General features: G+C 38.0%; 1 protein-coding gene across 1 annotated transcript in view; it reads left to right on the forward strand.

Annotated features, from left to right (window-relative positions):
* Positions 1-3,995: 3,995 nt before the first annotated feature.
* The window catches only part of lms (lateral muscles scarcer), a 27,498-nt gene continuing 10,222 nt past the window's right edge, over positions 3,996-21,271 (forward strand). Inside the window, exon 1 of the mRNA XM_074108601.1 lies at positions 3,996-4,632. Coding sequence (XP_073964702.1) covers positions 4,302-4,632 — 331 coding nt within the window. The 5' untranslated portion in view covers positions 3,996-4,301. The remainder of the gene's footprint in view (positions 4,633-21,271) is intronic.

A 21,271-nucleotide genomic window follows, 5' to 3' on the forward strand; every position in this document is an offset into this window, starting at 1 on the left:
GACTCGCACTTGGTCAGTTTTTTTTCCCTTTTATGCTTTGAATCTTAAGGGAAACGAAGAAAACCGTCGATTTCCGAGCGACATTAATCTATTACCTACCATGTATGTATTGACACATGTTTGCAATACTTTCAAAATCCTAATTAAGCACCCGCCCGTCCATTCCGTGGTGATAACCGCCGCATACCGAAGCAATTTGGATGCGCCGGAGTCGAGAGGTCGAATGCCAGCGCCAACTATGCGGAAACGTTCGTTTGGAACTGTCAAATAAAGTTTGTTAGGAGTCCGTTTTACCTGCGTAAAACCCTGGCACGTTAAACTAGGCAATTACCACCGGAAAGTAAAAAAAAAAAATACAATATCGTTTAATTTTTTTTTTTTATTGATTAAGTATAATTTATATTGGTCTATAAGGTATTTATTGTATGGGCTATGTATTGCCCGAAATAAATGGTTTTATTATTATTATTCGCCACGAACGAAAAATGCGTGGTAGCGAATAGTAGCGATAGCATGGTGAACGATTGTTTTGCTCTGAGGATGAAATCTGGTTTGGTTCGAATCATGTCAGTGTAGTGTGGTGATGATAGTAATTGTATGTATGTAAACTCTTTATTGCACATAATAGTAAAATACAAACAAATAGAAATACCCACACAGAAAGGAGAGCAAAGGCGAGCTTATCCCTAAAAAGGGATCTCTTCCAGCTAACCTAGTTAAGAGAAGACAATTTATTAAGAAAAAGATAGGCAAACAGTTAAAATTAAACTCGGTAAAGAGGAAAACAGAAATACTCTAACAAGAAAAGGAAAATAAATACAAAATTATATACATTAAATTCAAAATAAAAGTAAATAAAACATTTACAAAAGCGGACACAGTCTCGCCTCAGGTATCAGTGTTAAGCCACAATTTCTTCAACCTCTCCCTGAACGAGGCCACCGACGGAGATTCCCTTAGGGACAAGGGTAAAGTCGTTCCATAGCTTGACAGAATGGATAGTGAAAGATTTAGCATAAGAGCGTTGTTGGGCGAGAACAAGTGTAAACAAACTATAAACAATTACTTAGCTCATCCGCGACCTTACTTCGTTTCGAATTTACGCTCCCAATGTGACTATTATACTTACCTGTACATACATACCTATTCTACGGTCCACCGCACGGCATCAATAAAAAAAAAACAAGCGGCGCAAGCAGTTATTATTAAAAATATATATATATATTTGAAAGGGCGCTGAAGATTTTTTTCAAGTTATTTATTGTTATTTTTTATTATTTATATATTTCCATTCGTTTTAAATTTTTATATTCTATACGGAACCTTCAAAACATAAGCTGTTTAACGCTTCCCGTTAGTCCACCGGCATCAATCAGAAAAAAAAAACAAGCGCCACAGAGCCGTAATTATGACAAAATATTTTCTATTTGAAAGGGCACTAAAGTTTTTTTTCAAATTATTTTTTATTATTTGTATATTTCTATTCGTTTTAAATTTTTATATTCTATACGGAACCTTCAAAACATAAGCTGTTTAACGCTTCCCGTTAGTCCACCGGCATCAAAAAAAAAAACAAGCGCCATAGAGCCGTAATTATGACAAAATATTTCGGTTATTTGAAAGGGCGCTGAATGTTTTTTGTCAAGTTATTTATTGTTTCTATCGCTTTTAACATTTGTTTGCGTTAGTTTTTGTTTTTGTGTGCAATAAAATATCGGAACGGCAGTTTAATGAAGTTATTTTGGTTCCCGACGTTTAGCGGCGTTTATTTTGCCGAGATATTTGAAATATCTCGCTTATAACGTTTGCAGAATATGGGAAGGTACTTAAACGTGTTTTTGTATTTAATGATGTGATTTTAAAGCTGGTGTTTCCGTAATTTTTAGCTATAACTAGTCTTTACCCGCACCTTCTCTCGCTTAAAAACTATTTCGACGGTTGAAAGGAGAAATTGACTATGCGACATTTTTGTAAATAATTTGAGACATTAGTAACTTAAACGACCGAGAAAAATTTACTGATTCCAATTTCGAACATGTATAATAACTCACTATCTTAAAAAAAGTCGTTTAGTCAATTTCTCCTTTCAACCGTCGATTTGATCTGATAATTAAATTGAAATACCTACAAAATCCTCATAAGGATCTCCAAAACTTAACATTGTGGTCTTTATTTCGGTTGTACGTTGTAAGAAAAATACTTACCCGTGCTAAATTTTATGTCTCTAAACTTACTAAATTTTTACATGGATTGGATCCCATCGGAATATCGGGAATAAAGTAGCCTAAAAGTATATGATATTCCAGAAGTCCAGCAACATATCAAATTTAGAGGGGACCAATCTTAATTCGTCAATAGTTTTACCGTGAACACAGAATCAATATTTGTATCTAAGTACCTACTTATTTCAGACCATAGACAAACAGTTACAAATTATGTAAGTACGTACCTAGGTACACGGCACGCACGCACTCACAATGATCCTAGCCATATTCCTTTATTTCGTTTTTGTTTCGTTTTTTTATACGTAACTTAATTGAATCCATGTTTCATTGTTTCATGCAAACCTAATTTTGGTCATATAGGTAGGTTCTAATCAAAGTTTTATAATACAAACCTTAAAATTGTTTCGATTAACGGCATAATCATCAAAAATTGGTCAAAATCAGTTAAAGATTTGAGATTAGAAACCATTATCGCCATTTGTATGAAGAGGCTATAGTTTTCAGTGTAACTTCACAATCATCATGAAGAAAGGAAAGGACATAAGTAACATTTCATTGAAATTTGAAATTGACTTCAAAAAGAAAACGGTTGACAATTCGTGTTTTTTTTTCAGTGCATTTCAAACGTACACAACACTATGAAATGTTAAATAATATAAATGCCCCTTGTAGTTCATAATTAAATTTTAATTGTTACACTACATTTAAAAAATACCTAATCTATATTAAACGAAATCGTTGAATGATGACATTAATAATAATATTTAAAATAATAATTTGACATTGAACATTATTAAATATTAGCATTAGTATTTAATGACTTCACTCTCAAATCCGTAAATATAGATATTCACAATAAATTCTTATTTCGATATCGAACTTAGTAATACATAATTACATCAAATCAAAACATTAGATATCGAAATCATACAACGTTTTATAATACAACACACGATCAAATACTATATATTATAATTTAGTAACACAAAATAAATGATTAGCACGCATTCCCTTGAGTGAGACCCATAATGGGTAGATACATACCTACCGGCTAGGTAGGTATTGGAGTAAAGAATAAAAACTTGATCAAGAAACAAAGAAAAACTTCGGTAAGTACCTACTAAGTTAGATCCATTATATTGTATACGATTTAAGTCATACTTACTTTAAATTTCAGTATGACAATCAAAGGTTAACTGGAAGAGATCCCTTTAAGTGTTAATCATTATACAATATGGCAAATGCAAAACCAAAACACGCTTAAAACTACATATTTTCACTGGCTACGTTTCCATTATTGCCAATTAAAAGATCACCAACCGCTTACGCATGACATTTAATGCTCCTAAACTATGTAATCTCCCAACAGCTCTATTATTAATAACACGTGTCCCCCGTTCCTTCGCGTCCAATTACACAAACTAACTAAATAATTATCACAATTAATGAGCACGCGCATAATTCACTCCCTAAATAAATCCCGATTCGATCTACAAAGCGCTGCGCATCCGTCGTTCCGCCACGCCCACCGTCTCCTGATTGGTCCATCTCTAATTATAACTTGGAACCGATCTCGAACAGCTATTTGCATCGTTTAAGACGACACACGAGCATTTCGACCCTGTCTCGAAGGAGTAGGATAGGTGTTCCATTGGCAACTTCTTAAGTGTAGCATACGAAATTGTCAACCAGAAAGACGCCCATTAGCTCTGGCTTTCCATCTTCATTCCGATAATTCGTTGCCCGACCAGTTACGACAGCTGAATAACACACTCAAATCTCAATTCTAACCTCGAGACTGAAGGCTTGATGTTAAAAAAGCGAGTGACGTGGAACACAAATATGTTTTTCAGAAGAGGCAGTTAACATTCCCTGCTCAGTGGTTTCAGCGGTCCAATTTGACAAAAACGCATCGTTAGAGCTTCGAATTAGTTTAAATTATTATCGCGTGTGAGACACCCGACACTGACGCCGGGAAAAAGTACGATTTGGATCCTCAAAACGGTATTCAGTTCTTCAAAGTGAAGACGTGCTTTTGTGGGTACTTTATTTCCTTTTTGTGGTCCCGAATAAAAAATGAATCCTCAAACAGAAGCTATGGATGTGGAAGAACAAAACGAAGCTAGAACAGAGAGAACAGAAGCAAAACTTCCTTTTTCTATAGATAATCTTTTGTCAGACAAATTTAACAAAGAAGCTAAACAAAATACAAGTGCTGATGATATCAATCCAGAATTTGCTGATTACACAAGGAGATATATCGAAGGAGTTTATCATGATGGAGTGGGTAACAATGAGGTGGACAGTGGTGAGGTATCTGATGATGAGAAAAGTGATGATGTTGATGTGGAGAGCGCGGGCGCAGATGCCCAGGACCCAGAGAAAGCTGCTGATTATCAACAATCAGGTAGGCACCACTTGTAACTCAAAACTTCTGCCCTAACAAAAGAAAACATTTCAAATAATACCAAACAGGCCACAGAGTCGAAAGGGCTGTCAGCTCAGTACCGCTGTGGTTCCGACCTAAGAATCATTGATTTGTTAATGTTTATTAGTCTCACCATATTAACCCCAAATATTTGAGCGGTTGGTTCGGCCAACGCCGGATCTACTAAATTTTCGAACCGGGGCAAAAGTAAACTTGGGCATTCGCCTGCTTTGACCCAGCGCAGTTTATCTATGACCTTTAACAAATACGAGTAGGTTAGGTACAACATGGAAAAAAGTTGTTTTGATTTAAAGTTATTTTATTTTGATTGCCTTTTTTCCACGCACGACTGGAACCAGCTTTCTGGGACAGTGTTTCCGGAGCGGTACAGCTTAGGGATCTTTAAAAAACGAACCTATGTCTCACGAAGGGCCGGCAACGCACCTGTGATACCCCTCGGTTGACAGGTGTCTATGGGCGGCGGTGATTGCTTCCCATCAGGCGACATATGCTCGTTTCCCCTCTCTCGTATATAAAAAAAAATCACACAACATACAACAGAAAAACTAAAACTTACTATATACTCGTAGATAGTCCTAAAAGAGTTAACATAACATAACATTATAATAATACTAGCCATTGCCTGCAACTCCATCTGCGTATAATTCGTTTATCGCTATCCCACGGGAACTATGCAATTTTCCGAAATCTATATCGACGGTTAGAAGGAGAAATTGACTAACCGACATTTTTGTGAAAATTTTGAGACAGCTCAAATGACAGAGAAAAATTGTCTGATTCCGAATATGTATATTAATTAACTCACTATCTTAAATAAATTGTCGCTTAGTAAATTTCTCCTTTTAACCTTCGATATATCTAAAGATTTACACGTGCGAAAACGCGAGTAAACGCTAGTATTCTAAATGCGAAAGTTTATAAATCTCTCCGTTTGTTTGGTATCTCTTCACATCTAAAACGTTGAGAAAATATATCCTTCCCAGTAACTCAAACTATCTGTCTAGACGACCAGATGGCCTAGTGGTTAGAGAACCTGACTACGAAGCTTGAGGTCCCGGGTTCGATTCCCGTGTCGGGGCAGATATTTGTATGAAAAATACGAATGTTTGTTCTCGGGTCTTGGGTGTTTAATATGTATTTAAGTATGTATCTATCTATATAATTATATTTATCCGTTGCTTAGTACCCATAACACAAGCTTTGCTAAGCTTACTTTGGACTAGGTCAATTGGTGTGGATTGTCCCGTGATATTTATTTATTTATTTATTTATTTATTTATTTATCTGTATACCGACCGAGTTTCATTTAAATCCATTCAGCGTTTAGACGTGAAGAGATACCAAACAAACGAAGAGATATATAAACTTTCTTTCTAAACCCAGCGGTCGTTATTTCGAGATTTTATCCCAATCCTGTGGGAATATCGGGATAAAAAGTAGCCTATGTGTTATTCCAGATGTCCAGCTATCTACATACCAACTTTCATGCCTCCAAGTTTAGTGGTTATTACTTAGTTCGAGATTTTATCCCTATCCCGTCGTGGGAACATCGGGATAAAAAGTAGCCTATTTTTTTTATTCGATTGGATGGCAAACGAGCAAGTGGGTCTCCTGATGGTAAGAGGTCACCACCGCCCATAAACATCTGCAACACCAGGGGTATTGCAGATGCGTTGCCAACCTAGAGGCCTAAGATGGGATACCTCAAGTGCCAGTAATTTCACCGGCTGTCTTACTCTCCACGCCGAAACACAACAGTGCAAGCACTGCTGCTTCACAATGCCTAATTGCCTATGTGTTATTCCAGACGTCCAGCTACCTACATACCAAATTTCATGACTCTAAGCCCAGGGGTTGTTATTTAGAGATTTTATTTCCATCCCGTGGGAATATCGGGATAAAAGTATCCTATGTTTTAATCCACGTTATAAAATAACTTTCTGCCAAATTTCATCTAAATCCGTCCAATCCAGCCGTTTCAGCGTGAAGAAGTCACAAACATACTCACTCACTCACTCACTCACAAACTTTCCCATTTATAATATTAGTAGTATTAGTGGGATTTACACTTCCACATTCATTCATATATTTCATACATTTTCTTACTAAGAATTGAAAATGAAACATGAAGACGAAAATGTATTTACCCAGACAGACATGCAAGAATGTTAGAGTAGACCTCCTAGTAGGTATAGGAAGATACCATGACAGGAGATCCCGCTCTTCTAGAATAAAATGTAATTAACATTTGGTACTGGAATAATAATAATAATAATTAAGCCTCATTTATTTTCTTAATAATCATAATTCAGGCAATAATAATCCATACTTACTATTAATATTATAAATGCGCAAGTGTGTGTGTGTTTGTGTGTATACGTAATGTATACGTAACGGAGCGACGGATCGACGTGGTTTTTTTGGCATAGAGATAGTTTATGGGCCAGAGTGACAATAGGCTACTTTTTATCCCGGGAAAATGCACAGTTCCCGAGAGAACAGCGCGCGGTAACCGAATCACACGCGGGTTAAGTCGCGGGCAAAAGCTAGTTTAACAAATAATTTCATAACAATTTCATATTATTCTAAGCTCATAGCAATTTTATAATAATTCCATGTCATTCATCACTAATATTTGTAACATTGATTTTTAAAAATTAAAAATGTTCAATTCTACGAGTAAAGTAAAGGCCTCCCCCATGCCCTCCATTTAGCGCTTTTGGAATCCAGTTCTTGCCGCTATTTATCTCGTCTATCCATCTTTCTTTTGGAACAATAACTCCAGCTTAATTAATTTCAATTTAATAAATAAAAAGGCTAGTGTATCGCCTATTGCAAGGTGGGCAACGCACCCGCAGTCCTAATAACGCTGTAGGTGTCCATGAGCGGTGGTGATCACTTACCATCCGGTGACCCGCCTGCTCGTTTTGCAGCTGTATGATAAAAATAATACAAAATAGGTATATTAATATTATAAACGCGAAAGTTTGTAAGTTTGTTTGTTACCTCTTGACGTTTAAACCGCGGAACCGATTTAGATGGTATTCGGTATACCTACAGATAGTCTGAGTCCCGGGGAAGGACATAAACGTAGGATAAGTAGTTTTAATCCCGGAAAATTGCATAGTTCCCGCTGTTCCGCTGTTTCAGCGCTAAACGAATGACTTTCTAGATGGCGCCACTGTTGCGTGAGGTTTTAAGTGTAGCTTTCAAAGTCTGTTATTACGGGCGTGAAAACAAAGTTTAGATTAAAATATTTATACATCTTAAAACCGTTATAAAAATATCGAGCAACCACAGTCTTGCGTAGGTTAAACACAAACTGTATCGACATTTTAAATATCATAATTGGAACAAAATATTCACAAAATTATTCAATTAATATCTGCCCCGCCGGGATTCGAACCCAGGACCTCAAGCTTCATAGTCAGGTTCTCTAACCACTTAGCCATCCGTCATCATATTTAATACATCTTAAACCGTACTATAAAATATCGAGCAACCACAGTGTTGCTTAGTCCCGTTTTGTTCGGAAAAAGGGAGGGCAAAAGTTTCCGAAAAAAAACTGTCTCAAACACAGACAATCATTGCCCTTATCAAATAATTGCTATAACTAATTTCAGGTAATGCAAAATATTCACAAAATTATTCTAATTAAGTAGGTATAAATAAACCAGCGTAGCTCACCCTAAAACTATGAGATTTGACATTTCGGAGACCCCACGCTACACTAGCGCCTCTAGCGGCGAATTCATACGCGATAGCCCTCATTCTACGCGGACGGACGGAGTCGCGGGCAACAGCTAGTAAACAATAACTGATGATACGTATTAATCTCCTGAAAAAAAAACATTATCTACCTACTTACTTTATAAAGCATAATTTACAACTAAAATTCTCAAATCACTATTGAACACTCTCGGCCCAAGCCTCAAAAATGAAAATAAATAACTTACGTACGACACTTTGCGCCTTCGCGGACCATTTGACGTCGCGCCATGCATTTGCCGCGTAAAGCCGTAAAGCGGGAGTTTGAATATCGTTCCAGTATTGTTATAGTTGATATTTATTGATTTGCGATGCGATTTTTTTTCATCACACTTGCTCACTAACAGTGTCGTAGCATGCAGGCTGCCTTGGTTGCAACCCCCAAATAAAACCCTCGACCTTAATGTGCTTGTCATGAAACCCGTGGTCGGTAAATAAGTCATTGCCCGTACTAATTTTTTCAGCGGTATCGGCAATTTTTGTAAATATATTAGTTTTTCTTTTACAAATATACAATTTTACTAGCAAATGTGATGAAAAACATTGTATGTCGCACGGGCGGTACTAGAATTACGAACATCGACTCATTAAAGCCCTAGTCTTCGACTTCGGGCTTCTAATAGAGTCTCGTTCGTAATTCCTTATTTACCACCCTTAAGACACAATGTACAATTAAAGTACCTAGTGATGAATAGCATGATAGTGACTCAAATGGTGATGATTTGTGGTAGACATTGTCAGTTTAGCCGCGCCGCTACTAATAATTTAATACCGGCTTTGAGTGCCAGTTTGATTTTCTCAAAATATGAATGTAGACTTAGAAATCAAGTAGAATTACTAAGCAAAACACACGAATATGTAATTATTTATTTTATTTATATATTTAATATTTTTTAAATAATGAAGGTACCTATTCGAAAGTAAATGCCATAGGTAAACTAACTTCTTAAAATGGAAAAATATTTTTGGGGTGTGTCGGATCTCAGTTATATGTATTTAATTAACACTTTGTAACTAGTTTGAAATAATAAAAGTACCTACTTTATATAAAATTCTGTTCGGCCCCGTAACGGTTTTTTGCCACACTAAAAACGTATAGCCAAAAAAACATAAGATTCTATTTACATAATTCTTAATACTCGTAGCTACAAAAATTTTAAAATTTCAATTGACACTTGACCACTTACTAAATCTTTCGTGTTTTTCCACTGAGTAATTAGGGGGATTTAAGGGCAACACACACAGAGAGCGGGCGCGGGTCGTGCGCGGGCCCGCGACGGGCGCATTTGCATGGCGGTATATGGAAGCCTTCACACAGAACGCGGGCGCGGGCGCGGGTCGTGCGCGGCCCGCGCCGTCGCCCGTCGTCACAAACAGCGCGCGGGCCGAGCGCAGAGTTACCAACTCTCAAAAATATTTATCCCTAAAACTTAAGTTAAAAACCCTAAAATTGCTATAATTAATTGGAAATCCCCTAAAACATGTTAGTATAGGTAGTGCCACAAGAATTAAAGTGAATGATTACACACACAGCAACATGTCGTATAATGACATCAGGCAGGATTGTAAGTTTGATTACTTATCATCCAGATTTTTTTTAATTTTCACCCACCGCTTACTTACATACAAAAAATCTCTACTTTACGTCTAGGGAGGTACCCACAAAATGTTTTTTTTTTAATTTTTCATTGTACAAGTATCATTTTGTCGGGATTTTCATCATATATCCGTGCAAAATTACAGCTTTCTAGCATTGATAGTCCCTGAGCAAAGCCGCGGACGGACAGACAGACAGACAGACATGGCGAAACTATACGGGTTCCGTTTTTGAACTATGGTCCAGACGATTACATTTGCTTTTGTGATGGCAGCGACATTGGATTTGATTTTTTTTCGTGTGAAGATTCTATTTTCGAGCCCTTTCATTTGATACCCATATGGAACCGACTGAAAAGAAATACACACTAGGCTATTTTCGATGGAAGCTATATTGGATAAAACATATATATGTTAATATAACTTAACTACTATACCACATTTTAGCATGCGTTGCTGCAGGTAATGCAAAATCTTATTAGGTTCAACAGGTTAATACGTATAAAAATATTTTTTAAGAAGAAAGTAAAACCGACTCCAAAAAAAATAACAAAAAATGGAACCGACCGCAAAAACCCTTGAAAGCTCGAAGTCGGTGACTCAGCACGAGCCAGCAGGTATGGAACAATAGTCGTCTACCTCACGATCCTGCTGGGTCATGCTGAGTCATCAAATTTGACTGGCTAGATCGGGTTACCCCAGGCCAATAATTTTGTATTTTTATTTTTTTATCAAGAAATAATGTGAAATATAAGAAATACAAAATAAATATAAAAAGCAAAACTTCCCAACAATCCTTAAAAATACCCATCCCAGTTATTTACCCCCTAAATTTGAGGGAAAACCCCTAATTTGGCAGCCGTGCCGAGCGGCAAATGGCCGGTGTTTGTATCGCGCCGCCGCTTTGACACGCGCCGCCTCTGTCAAAGGATGCCGCGTGCGATTTATGGCTTTACCTTCGCACGCGGCGTCCTTTGACAGGTAGGGTTGCAACGATATATCGAATTTTTGATAGTATCGATAACTTTGACTCCTCAGTATTGATATATTAGCATTGCCTATCTACAGTGTGTTACTGGGCTACCGGCAGCCAGGCTTTTTTTTTAAGGGAAGTTAAAGTAACGTATTTGTGTAACTTAACCATTACATAAATTTAAATAATAAAGTAAAATCCACACTTAACTTTCTAATAAAAATATAATTGTCAGCCATGTACAGCTAATTAAATTGACAAGTACTATATATAAGTAAATATTATAAATGCGAAAGTTTGTGTGCGTGTGTGTGTGTGTGTGTTTGTTTGTTACTCCTTCACACTAAAACGGCATTTGAATGAAATTTGGTACGTAGATAGCTGGAATAACATAAAGGCTACTTTTTACAACCTTTTATTTAGTTTCACATGTCCCGTTGTCTGTCTGTCCGTCTGTAGTCAAATTCTGCAAGTATATTTTGACCACTTCCAGTAGTCAGATTCACTTGAAATTTGGAATACTTATGTAAATTGTGTAACAATACAATAATCTGGTAGTGACAGGGCACTGGCGGTCTGAAAGGTTGGGTTACGTGAAAAAAAATGTTGATAACTAATTAGATAAATATTATAATTAATTAATGACATATCGTGTAGGTACATTCAACGTAATAAATAAGTGATCACTTTTGTACCTTGGCACTTTAACGTCATGTTTGATAAGCCATACGAAATTGTGTAACGACTGAAAGCGACAAGGTACCTATACCTAAAAAGTGATCACTTATTTATGACGTTGACTGTCGAACAACATACATAATATAAAAAAATACTTACTTTTAATCCCATCCCACTAATATTATGAATGCGAAAGTTTGTAAGTCTGTTTCTTTATTACTTCATCAGCCATCATCATCACGTCAAAATCGCTGAACCGATTTAGATGAAATTCGGTATACAATGTATCCCGCAGAAACTATACAAATTTTCCTGGGATAAAACTATCCTATGTCCATCTCTGTGACTACAACTATATGTATACCAAATTTCATCTAAATCGGTTCAGTGGTTTAGACGTGATGAAGTAATAAACAAGAACCGGCCAAGAGCGTGTCGGTTTTTTTATTTCAATTATTTATGCTGGCTCGTGCTGAGGCACCGACTTCGAGCTAATAGGTACACCTAGGAAAATATTTTGAAGGGTTTTGTAGTCGGTTCCATTTATTGTTATTTTTTTTTATTTTTTTGGAGTCGGTTTTACTTTTTTGTTAACCACATATATCTCGCGGCACTGTATAATTGCCTGAAGCCATGAAGTAAGGGACGAGTTCGGGGTAGACGGCCGAGTCGTAGACGAGGCCGGATAAAGAGTTCAGCAATCCCTGTTCTGGCCGAGGCTTGTATAGTGCTTTTCTCAAACAATGTGAGGAAATATTTCATCCATCCATCCATCCATCCATCCATCCATCCATCGCATCGCTTCGCATCGCATCGCTTCGCATCGCTTCGCATCGCTTCGCATCGCTTCGCATCGCTTCGCATCGCTTCGCATCGCTTCGCATCGCTTCGCATCGCTTCGCATCGCTTCGCATCGCATCGCTTCGCATCGCTTCGCATCGCTTCGCATCGCATCGCATCGCATCGCTTCGCATCGTATCGCATCGCATCGCTTCGCATCGCATCGCTTCGCTTCGCATCGCTTCGCATCGCTTCGCATCGCTTCGCTTCGCATCGCATCGCATCGCATCGCATCGCATCGCATCGCATCGCTTCGCATCGCTTGCATCGCTTGGCATCGCTTGGCATCGCTTGGCATAGCTTGCATCGCTTGGCATCGCTTGCATCGCGTGGCATCGCTTGCATCGCTTGGCATCGCTTGGCATCGCTTCGCATCGCATCGCATCGGTTCGCATCGTATCCCATCGCTTCGCATCGTATCGCATCGCAGTATCGCAAATGCTTATAGAGTAGTGGTGGTTGGCTGTTCGTAATTTTTCCTTTGTCAGTTTAATGTTAGTAAGTAAAATTAAAAAAGTTAGAGCAGCGGACAATAATGGATTTTCATACATACTTCATGGCCTAGGCCAAGAAGTTATGTAGAGAGGGGTAGGGAGCCATAAAGAAAACTTCATGTCTCCATTTCGTGACATTAACGCATACATTTCCGAGCATGTTGAGAAAATAAAATTATTCTTATTCTTATTATTGGTTCTAGAACTGTTTTCATTTGTACTCCAAAAGTCGCCAGAAAACCATTTTTTTAATCAAAACTTTTTTTTGGTCGCTAAGATTTAAGCAAAAGCCGTCACTTCTAGGGATAAAGTCACTAAACTGGCAACATTGATAGCCGCCGCGGGCCCGTCGCGGTCCGACCGCGCTCTGTGTGAATACAACGAACCGCGCGGCTCCCGCGGCGGACACGACCCGACCCGCGCCCGCTCTCTGTGTGTGTTGCCCTTTAGTTAACGAGACGCGGGACGGCGAGATTTATCTCCTCCCAACGGATTTAGAAAATGAGACATCACTTGCGTTAATGTGTGTGTGTTGTGGTGTAAGTCGATTTAAACGGCGAATTGAAATTTCGAATGGGTGCTGTTATGATTATGATGCTAGCGGGTTTCTAACTACAAAGTGTTAATTAAGTACTGAAATAATTTATAACTGAAAACCCGTTACACACCCCAATAGTAGATTTTACAACAAGAGCATTAACGAGCCATTTTACCCAAGACGTTCATAGCCACCGAGCCGGCACGGCGAGGGTGGATAGACACGTCGAGGGGAAAATGGGTTTAATGCTAGAGTTTAACACTGCTTTTCACTTAGATTGCGAGGAAATTCATTTTGGGGCACACAAAATAAGTCTTTTTTTATTTATTTTTTGTATTTTGTATTCTCATTTTATTTTATTTCACTTAATTATTATTTGTTTTTGTTTGTATCTATTCTTTATATGTGTGTTCGAATAAATCTTTTCATTTTAATTTTCATTGTAGGTAACTTTTGTTTTCATGCAATATTATATAATTATATTTTTTAGTTTTATTGATTTATTTTGATTGATTTTTGGTTTAAATAAAATATAAATTATTTAAAAAATACATAGAAACTTTTTTGTTTGTGGCTGTTGACACCTGATTACTTTGGTTTTTGACGAAGATTTTATAAAGTAAAAGTTAAGTCAATATTACTGCAATTTTATCCCGTCAGAGTGCAGCATTAGCACATATCATAAGTTTATGGCTTATGTTTTTTGAGTATCTTAAATGTCCGTAAGATGCCGTATATATTATCACATTATTCAATTATTTTTTTGTAAATATAGCTCTATCGCTGCTATCGAAGTAAATATAATTTATTTTGCTACTCATAAATATGTCATGATTTTTATAGATTAGATACTTAGATGTGCCCAGTCTAAGTGTTCGTAACAATAAGATTGGGCACAATGAAAACGCATTTAAAAACACAGACACATCATAAAGTAGGTACATCTGTTAAGTCCAGCTAACACCATTGACTTTCCTGCAGTAGGATAATTGGATCAAATATTGAAACACCTTTGTCATTGTCTGTTCATAAATAAAGTAAACGTGTGTTGTTTTTTATTCAAATAAGCATTTAGCGCGAGTTATGGCCGAATGTGTGGATTATTTATATTTCAAGAGAGTTTATTTGACTTTAAGCGATGTTTTCACGGTAGTTTTGACCACTAATAGCTTTGGTGATAAACCACGGCTTTTCTTTGAATTCTAGATTGCTGATAGATTTAGGTATATTTCTTCTTATATTTCAGTTTAGCTTCAATTGCTCTATTATTAGACCATGGACCTACCTTTGGTTAAAACAAGGGTGTCAAGGGCAAGCCGAAGGCCCAGAGGGGGGGGGGGGCAAGTTGATATTGACAATGACAAAAGTATGAATTGTAGGTATTTATTGGAATTGGTGAATTCATTCGAGTCGGTTTCGACGTACAGGACTGATCGATCAAGCAAGTCAAGTCAAAGGCTTATGGATTTGGTCGCTTTACATTTGCAACTTTTTAGAATCTCTAGGGGGGCAGATGCGCCATGCTCCCTGGCGACGCCCTTGGGTTAAAATATACTAACAATAAGACCATTCAAGCGGCGTCATGATATTTATTTATTTATTCATTCTAACAAGAAAACACTTGGCGAGGTAACGTCGTTCTGTCTTGAAGTTCCGTGCCTACCTGACTGCTCCATTATTAGACGCTGGACATAGTAAACAGGCCCTAAATATATATTACGAAGTGCAAAATTTGAAGTTCGTATTACCGTCCCGCTGACGGTTATATATTAATTAATACAAGAGTAAAAAAAGTAAAAAAAGCCGTGGTGGCCTAGTGGTTTGACCTATCGCTTCTCAAACAGAGGGTCGTGGGTTCAAACCCCGGCTCGCACCTCTGAGTTTTTCCAAATTCATGTGCGGAATTACATTTGAAATTTACCACGAGCTTTGCGGTGAAGGAAAACATCGTGAGGGAACCTGCACAAACCTGCGAAGCAATTCAATGGTGCGTGTGAAGTTCCCAATCGCACTGGCCCGCGTGGGAACTATAGCCAAGCCCTCTTGTTCTGAGAGGAGGCCTGTGCCCAGCAGTGGGACGTATATAGGCTGGGATGATGATGATGAATACAAGAAATTCGTAGTAGCCCCCCAGGCAAGAGTAGGTACCCACTACAAGAGTGTAGAGCAGTGGCGAAGCGTTCATAGAATCCTATACCCATCGGCTTGCCCTAATTTACAAATTAGGACATCAGGACATACAGGATTTATTCCACACACTACACATACAATTATTAAAGATGGAAGCGATTTTTGGTTCGACTTTACCACGGAAATATCCGCCACGCTACTAGTGTAGAGTCATGTTCCCGCGGGACGTAAGGTCACATTACGTATAGCAAACAATCGCTAAATTAATCAAAAGGTATTGAAAATTATGCTTGTTATAGTAATATATTACTGTTTTTTTTGTGTTTGGTTGTGGTACCTACTGCAATGTTGGGACCGTTATATCATTTTTCTTTCTTTCTTTCTTTCAAAAAGTGCACTTCATATTACATTTTCGACTAGGTACTTGGTTGACAAATACTATAAACAATACTTCACTTTACTCACCCGCATCCTTACGGTTGTGTTGCTCTGAGGATAAACTCTAGTTGAGTTCGAAACGCGTCAGCGTATTGTGGTGTTGGTTGTTGATAGTGGGGTTTGTGTGATTTGTGTGTTCTTCCAGTGTGGAGGCGAAGTAGCTGCATAAACACACATTTGTTGCATAGACGGTAGCTATCATTATGGCCGCGGGTGAGCAAAGTACTCGTAATTTTTATAGTCCATTGATATAATTGGGCCTCCGCAAAGAAACGCCAGATTCAATAAATTAGATGACAGGATCTAATAGGTAGAGCGTAGAGCTGTAATTTTCTACTCGCATGTTGGTACAGTCACCAGCACCAATATCTGACACAACAAGCGTGCATAAATATCTGATACGACTCTATTTCTAGGGCCAGAAGGACGTGTCAGATATTTAAGCACGCTCAGCTGTGGCAGATATTAATGCAGTACAGTCACCCGACTGTACTTATTATACTTAAGCAAAAGCACAGTTTTACACCATTTTTGAGTAAATACTTCACAGAGCCTATACACTACGAAGTGCAAAATTCGAACTTCGTATCGTGCCGTCCCGCTTATGCTTATATTATTTCATACGAGAGTGAGAGGGACGGTACGACACGAAATTCAATTTTCGAATTTCGTAGTAGCCCCCATGTGGATCAAGTGAAATTCCACGATCAGTGCCATCGTTCACATTTCAAGCCAAATACTTATTCAAAAGACTACGAACTATAGCAGTTGTGCTAACCCTTCCATTTAAAAATAACACAATAATAATATATCAACAATAAAAATCGAGCAACATCGTAAACCTCAAATATTTCATTCACTACCTCGGACGTAAATAACAGCTTAATTTTATCTTTAAATTGTCGAAACAATCGTTTCGGAACACCACTCGTTGACACTTGACGATAAATTGACGTTAATTGCCCCGCCACTGTCCAACAATGCCGTTCCGACGTTTGTCGGCCACTTTTGTCTTGCAAACGGCTATATCCAGCCACTAATTAATTTATCCATCGCATTATTGCACTTGGCATAATCGATGGACTACAAAGTCCACAAAAAAATACGCCAACCGGAATGTCCATCATAAAAAAGTTTAAAAACATACGTCACCGGATATTCAATTTTTACAACTTTTTAAAGCGTTTTAGAGTCAAACGACGCTCATTAAATCATATTGAAACTGAAATACAACCCGTTTTAACATATGTTCTTTGAAATTTCTTTAACGATCGCGAGATCTAATAAATCGTCTCCACATTCATTCTGTCCAAGTACAAAAATAGCAAATCACTTAAAAAAGCAATATACAAGCAAATTAGAACTCTATGAGCGTGCAACAGATATTACTCTTATTTTTTTCAACGTCTTGTGGCGTTTGTTTGATGTGTATTTTGGCGGGATAATTAGGATGCGTTCACTGTTAAACGGTGGCGTCGCCTGAATCCAAGATGGCGCTGTCGGTAGTCGAATGACACGGTGATTTATTGCCACTAATTACTCAAGGAGAGGTGTTTATTGAAAATAACTGCTAGGCGACGACACACCGTGTCCGTCCTGTCTGCTCGAAGAGTTAGTAATTGGTCGGGACAATAATAACATTGTAATGGCCACTGGAATTAGACGACGCCGTTTAACTTAAAAAAGGGAAGACTGAAAAGTTACGAGGTGGTATTGTAAATAACATAATTAAAAGCGAAATTAATACGTAACAAAGAAGTACCTAAAGTTTTATTTTTGCGAAAGTTGGAGGAAGATTTATTTAGTACAAAGCAGTACAAATATTGGCAGAACTTCTTTAATTTTTCATAGTTTATTTATATTTCTGGTTGTGGTATTAGAATCCCCGTCGGTCAAATACTTTTTATTCTTGTCTCCTTATATTCTATTTTTAAATATTATGCAGAGCATGGAAAATATGTACCGCTAACTGAAAAAGAGCAATTACTCTTACAGGTTATGGACCCTTGGTTTCCCCAATTCCATATCTTGGTGGTGCTATTAATCCTGACCAACTATTTATAGCTATATCCTATCAGAGTCAATAAAATAACTAAGCTAAGAATTAGAATAATTTCATGTCGTTTACCTAATGACAAATAAGACTATCTGTTCCATAGGTTGTTCGTCACGAGCAAACGCGCGCGCACCGCGTTCAGCGCACAGCAGATCAAGAGTCTCGAAGCCGAATTTGAGAAGAACCGATACTCTCCGTTGCTGCCAGGGGCAGGCTTGCCCGACAGAGATACAGAAACTCAGGTTATTTTACAGTCATATTCACACAACTGTTAAATTTGATAGGTGCCAACGGTTTTGAACGCATTATAGAGGACTTATAATAATTAATGTGTACACCAGGGTTGCCAACCGTACGAGGTTCCTCGTAAAAGTACTCCGTACGAGGTACGAGCCGTATGACGAGGCACTTCAATCAACCTCGTACAATTATGTACGAGATTTTGATATTATGGCCATACGAACATTTCGCACAACCATTATTTTCAAACTTCGTAATAATTATAGACAAATTAGTTAGTTTTTTTGATTTTACTTGGTTTTGAGTCTTGAGAAAATATTTTTTGAGATACAAAGTAATGTTTGTTTGTTTGTTTTTACTTATTGTAAAAGGAAAAACAAAAAGGTACATAAATAAAAGTAAAAGTGTTAAGTACAAGGCGGACTTATCCCTGCAGGGATCTCTGCCAGTCACCTTGAGTGGTAAGGAGCAATCAAAAAACAAGGATCGACAAATGAGCAAAACATTTGAATGAATATAAATGCATGTAAACCTCAAATACCTAACTATTTACAATAATATATAACACATAAATAAAACATTAATACATCTATAACTAAATATAAATAAAAAACATCAATACACACATACATACAATACAATAACACAAGTATAAGGATAATTACTTACTAATGTATTAATAGAAACTTCATTACTTATGATTTATATATTAATAGAGAGAACTGGAATAATCCTATTTTTATTTATTGCGTGTATTTTATTATTCGTTTTTGCATTCTTCTGTATTATTTCAACTCCAAATTGTTACTTTACGGGTATCCCGTGAAACCATATCGAAAATAAAACTGAGACATGGAAGCACAGAAAAACCAGAAAAAGAGACCAGCACTGGAATCGAACCCAGGTCCTCAGCAATCCGTGCTGCGTGCTATAACCCCTACACCACTGCTGGACAGGAATCTAGACCCGAATTTTTCCTATGCATACATATCTCAGGTTGCTTATTTCTACTATGCTACTTAAGCAGCAGCACTAGCGACATCTATGTTTCGTCGACAGACGTCACACTCTTTGTAACTAACCGCTCACCCAGACAAGAGATGTGCTACTATGCAATCAAAATGATAGTACTGTCCAGCAGTGTGTAGGGGTTATAGCACGCAGCAAGGATTGCTGAGACCTGGGTTCGTTCCCAGTGCTTCTCTTTTTCTGGTTTTCTGTGCATCCATGTCTCAGTTTGTATTTTCGATATGGTTGCAATAGTTTATTTCATTTAGTAAAAATTCCTTATCCAATAGTTTAATAAGTATGCCTTAATTTTGGTTTTAGCACGTTTAGAGCATAATAATAAATGTACGAGGTTTGAAAGCCAAAATACGAGATTTTTAGCTGTAGTAGTTAGTGTACGAGGTTTTTTTACGGTTGCACCCTGGTGTGTACTGTGTAGATAGAATTATTTACATGACGTCCGTGATGACACTTAACAAAACTTGTGAAGACTGACTTCGAGGAGTTTGTATCCGAAGTACGTAACTCACGCTTCTCTCAATCTCCGTGTTGGTTGCCTAACAAAAATGTTTTCTACGCCACTGATTGGTAGCCCCATAAGTAATGAAGTACGGCATTTGGTAACAGAACGAATTTTTAAAATTGCTATGGTACAGTGGAGTTCGAGCCGTGGTGGCCAAGTGGTTAAACATATGGCCTCTCAAGCAGAATATCGTAGGTTCAAACGCGGTTCGCACCTCTGAGTTTTTCGAATTCAAGTGCGAAATTATATTTGAATTACCCGAGCATTACGGTGAAGGAAAACATCGTGAGCAAACCTGCACAAACCTGCGAAGCAATTCAATGGTTTGTGTGTCAACAGTGTCAAGTTTCCAATCCGCACTGGGCCCGCGTGGGAACTACGGCCCAAGCCCTCTCATTCTGAGAGGCCTGTGCCCAGCAGTGGACGTATATAGCTGGGATGATGATGATGATGACAGTCGAGTTCATAAACTTGTGAGCAAACATTTGAACAAAAATATCTGAACACGACTCTATGTATTGTTAACAGGCGTAGAAGAGTTGACTGCTTGTGTAACTTGTTGCTTCGAAAAATAAAGCACTGGTGACTAGAAAAAAAAAAAAAAAACTTGACTGTACCTAGTTACCTAAACTTATTCTATGCTAAAAAAAGCCGTGGTAGCCTAGTGGTTTGCCTTATGGCCTCTCAAAGCTGCGATGAACTTGCTGGCAAGGAAAGCCTTTGTTTGTGTGGTGACTTGCGCCTGCGAACAAATTCAATTCTGTTTGTGAATTTCCTTATCCGCGATAAGCCTGTAGGAACCCCAAGCCCCCTCATTCAGGTTTACGTATTCTTATGTGACTGTGAAAACTCAGTTTTACATTCTGCTTGCCGCATTGGTTTTTAGGGTTATCAAAATTAGTTTGAATTGACATTGCTTGAGACAGAACCCGCTCGCCAGACTCCACTAGCTGATAATTCGCTTTCATCTCAATACTACTTCTTTCTTCACAGATTAAAATTTGTTCCAAAACCGCCGGACAAAATGGAAACGGAAGTACACAAACGACGTAGAGCTACTCGCTCAGCAGTACTACAGCAGCCTGGGTATCGTGGCTCCAAGGCCCATGTTTGTAGGTGACAGGCTATGGATCTTTAACTATCCCAACCGAATCCCACCGACACAGCAGCAGCATGGATGAAATCGATAAACAACATCGCAAGCGTGAACGCGCCACAAAATAGGAAACATGCTACGACCCTTTCCAAACCAGACATACCACCTTTTTAATACCGTCCTCTACATATCCGAGCGAAACTTTTCACTGAACGCACC

The sequence above is a fragment of the Choristoneura fumiferana genome, chromosome 27 (genome assembly GCF_025370935.1).
Source record: "Choristoneura fumiferana chromosome 27, NRCan_CFum_1, whole genome shotgun sequence".
NCBI classification, from domain to species: domain Eukaryota; kingdom Metazoa; phylum Arthropoda; class Insecta; order Lepidoptera; family Tortricidae; genus Choristoneura; species Choristoneura fumiferana.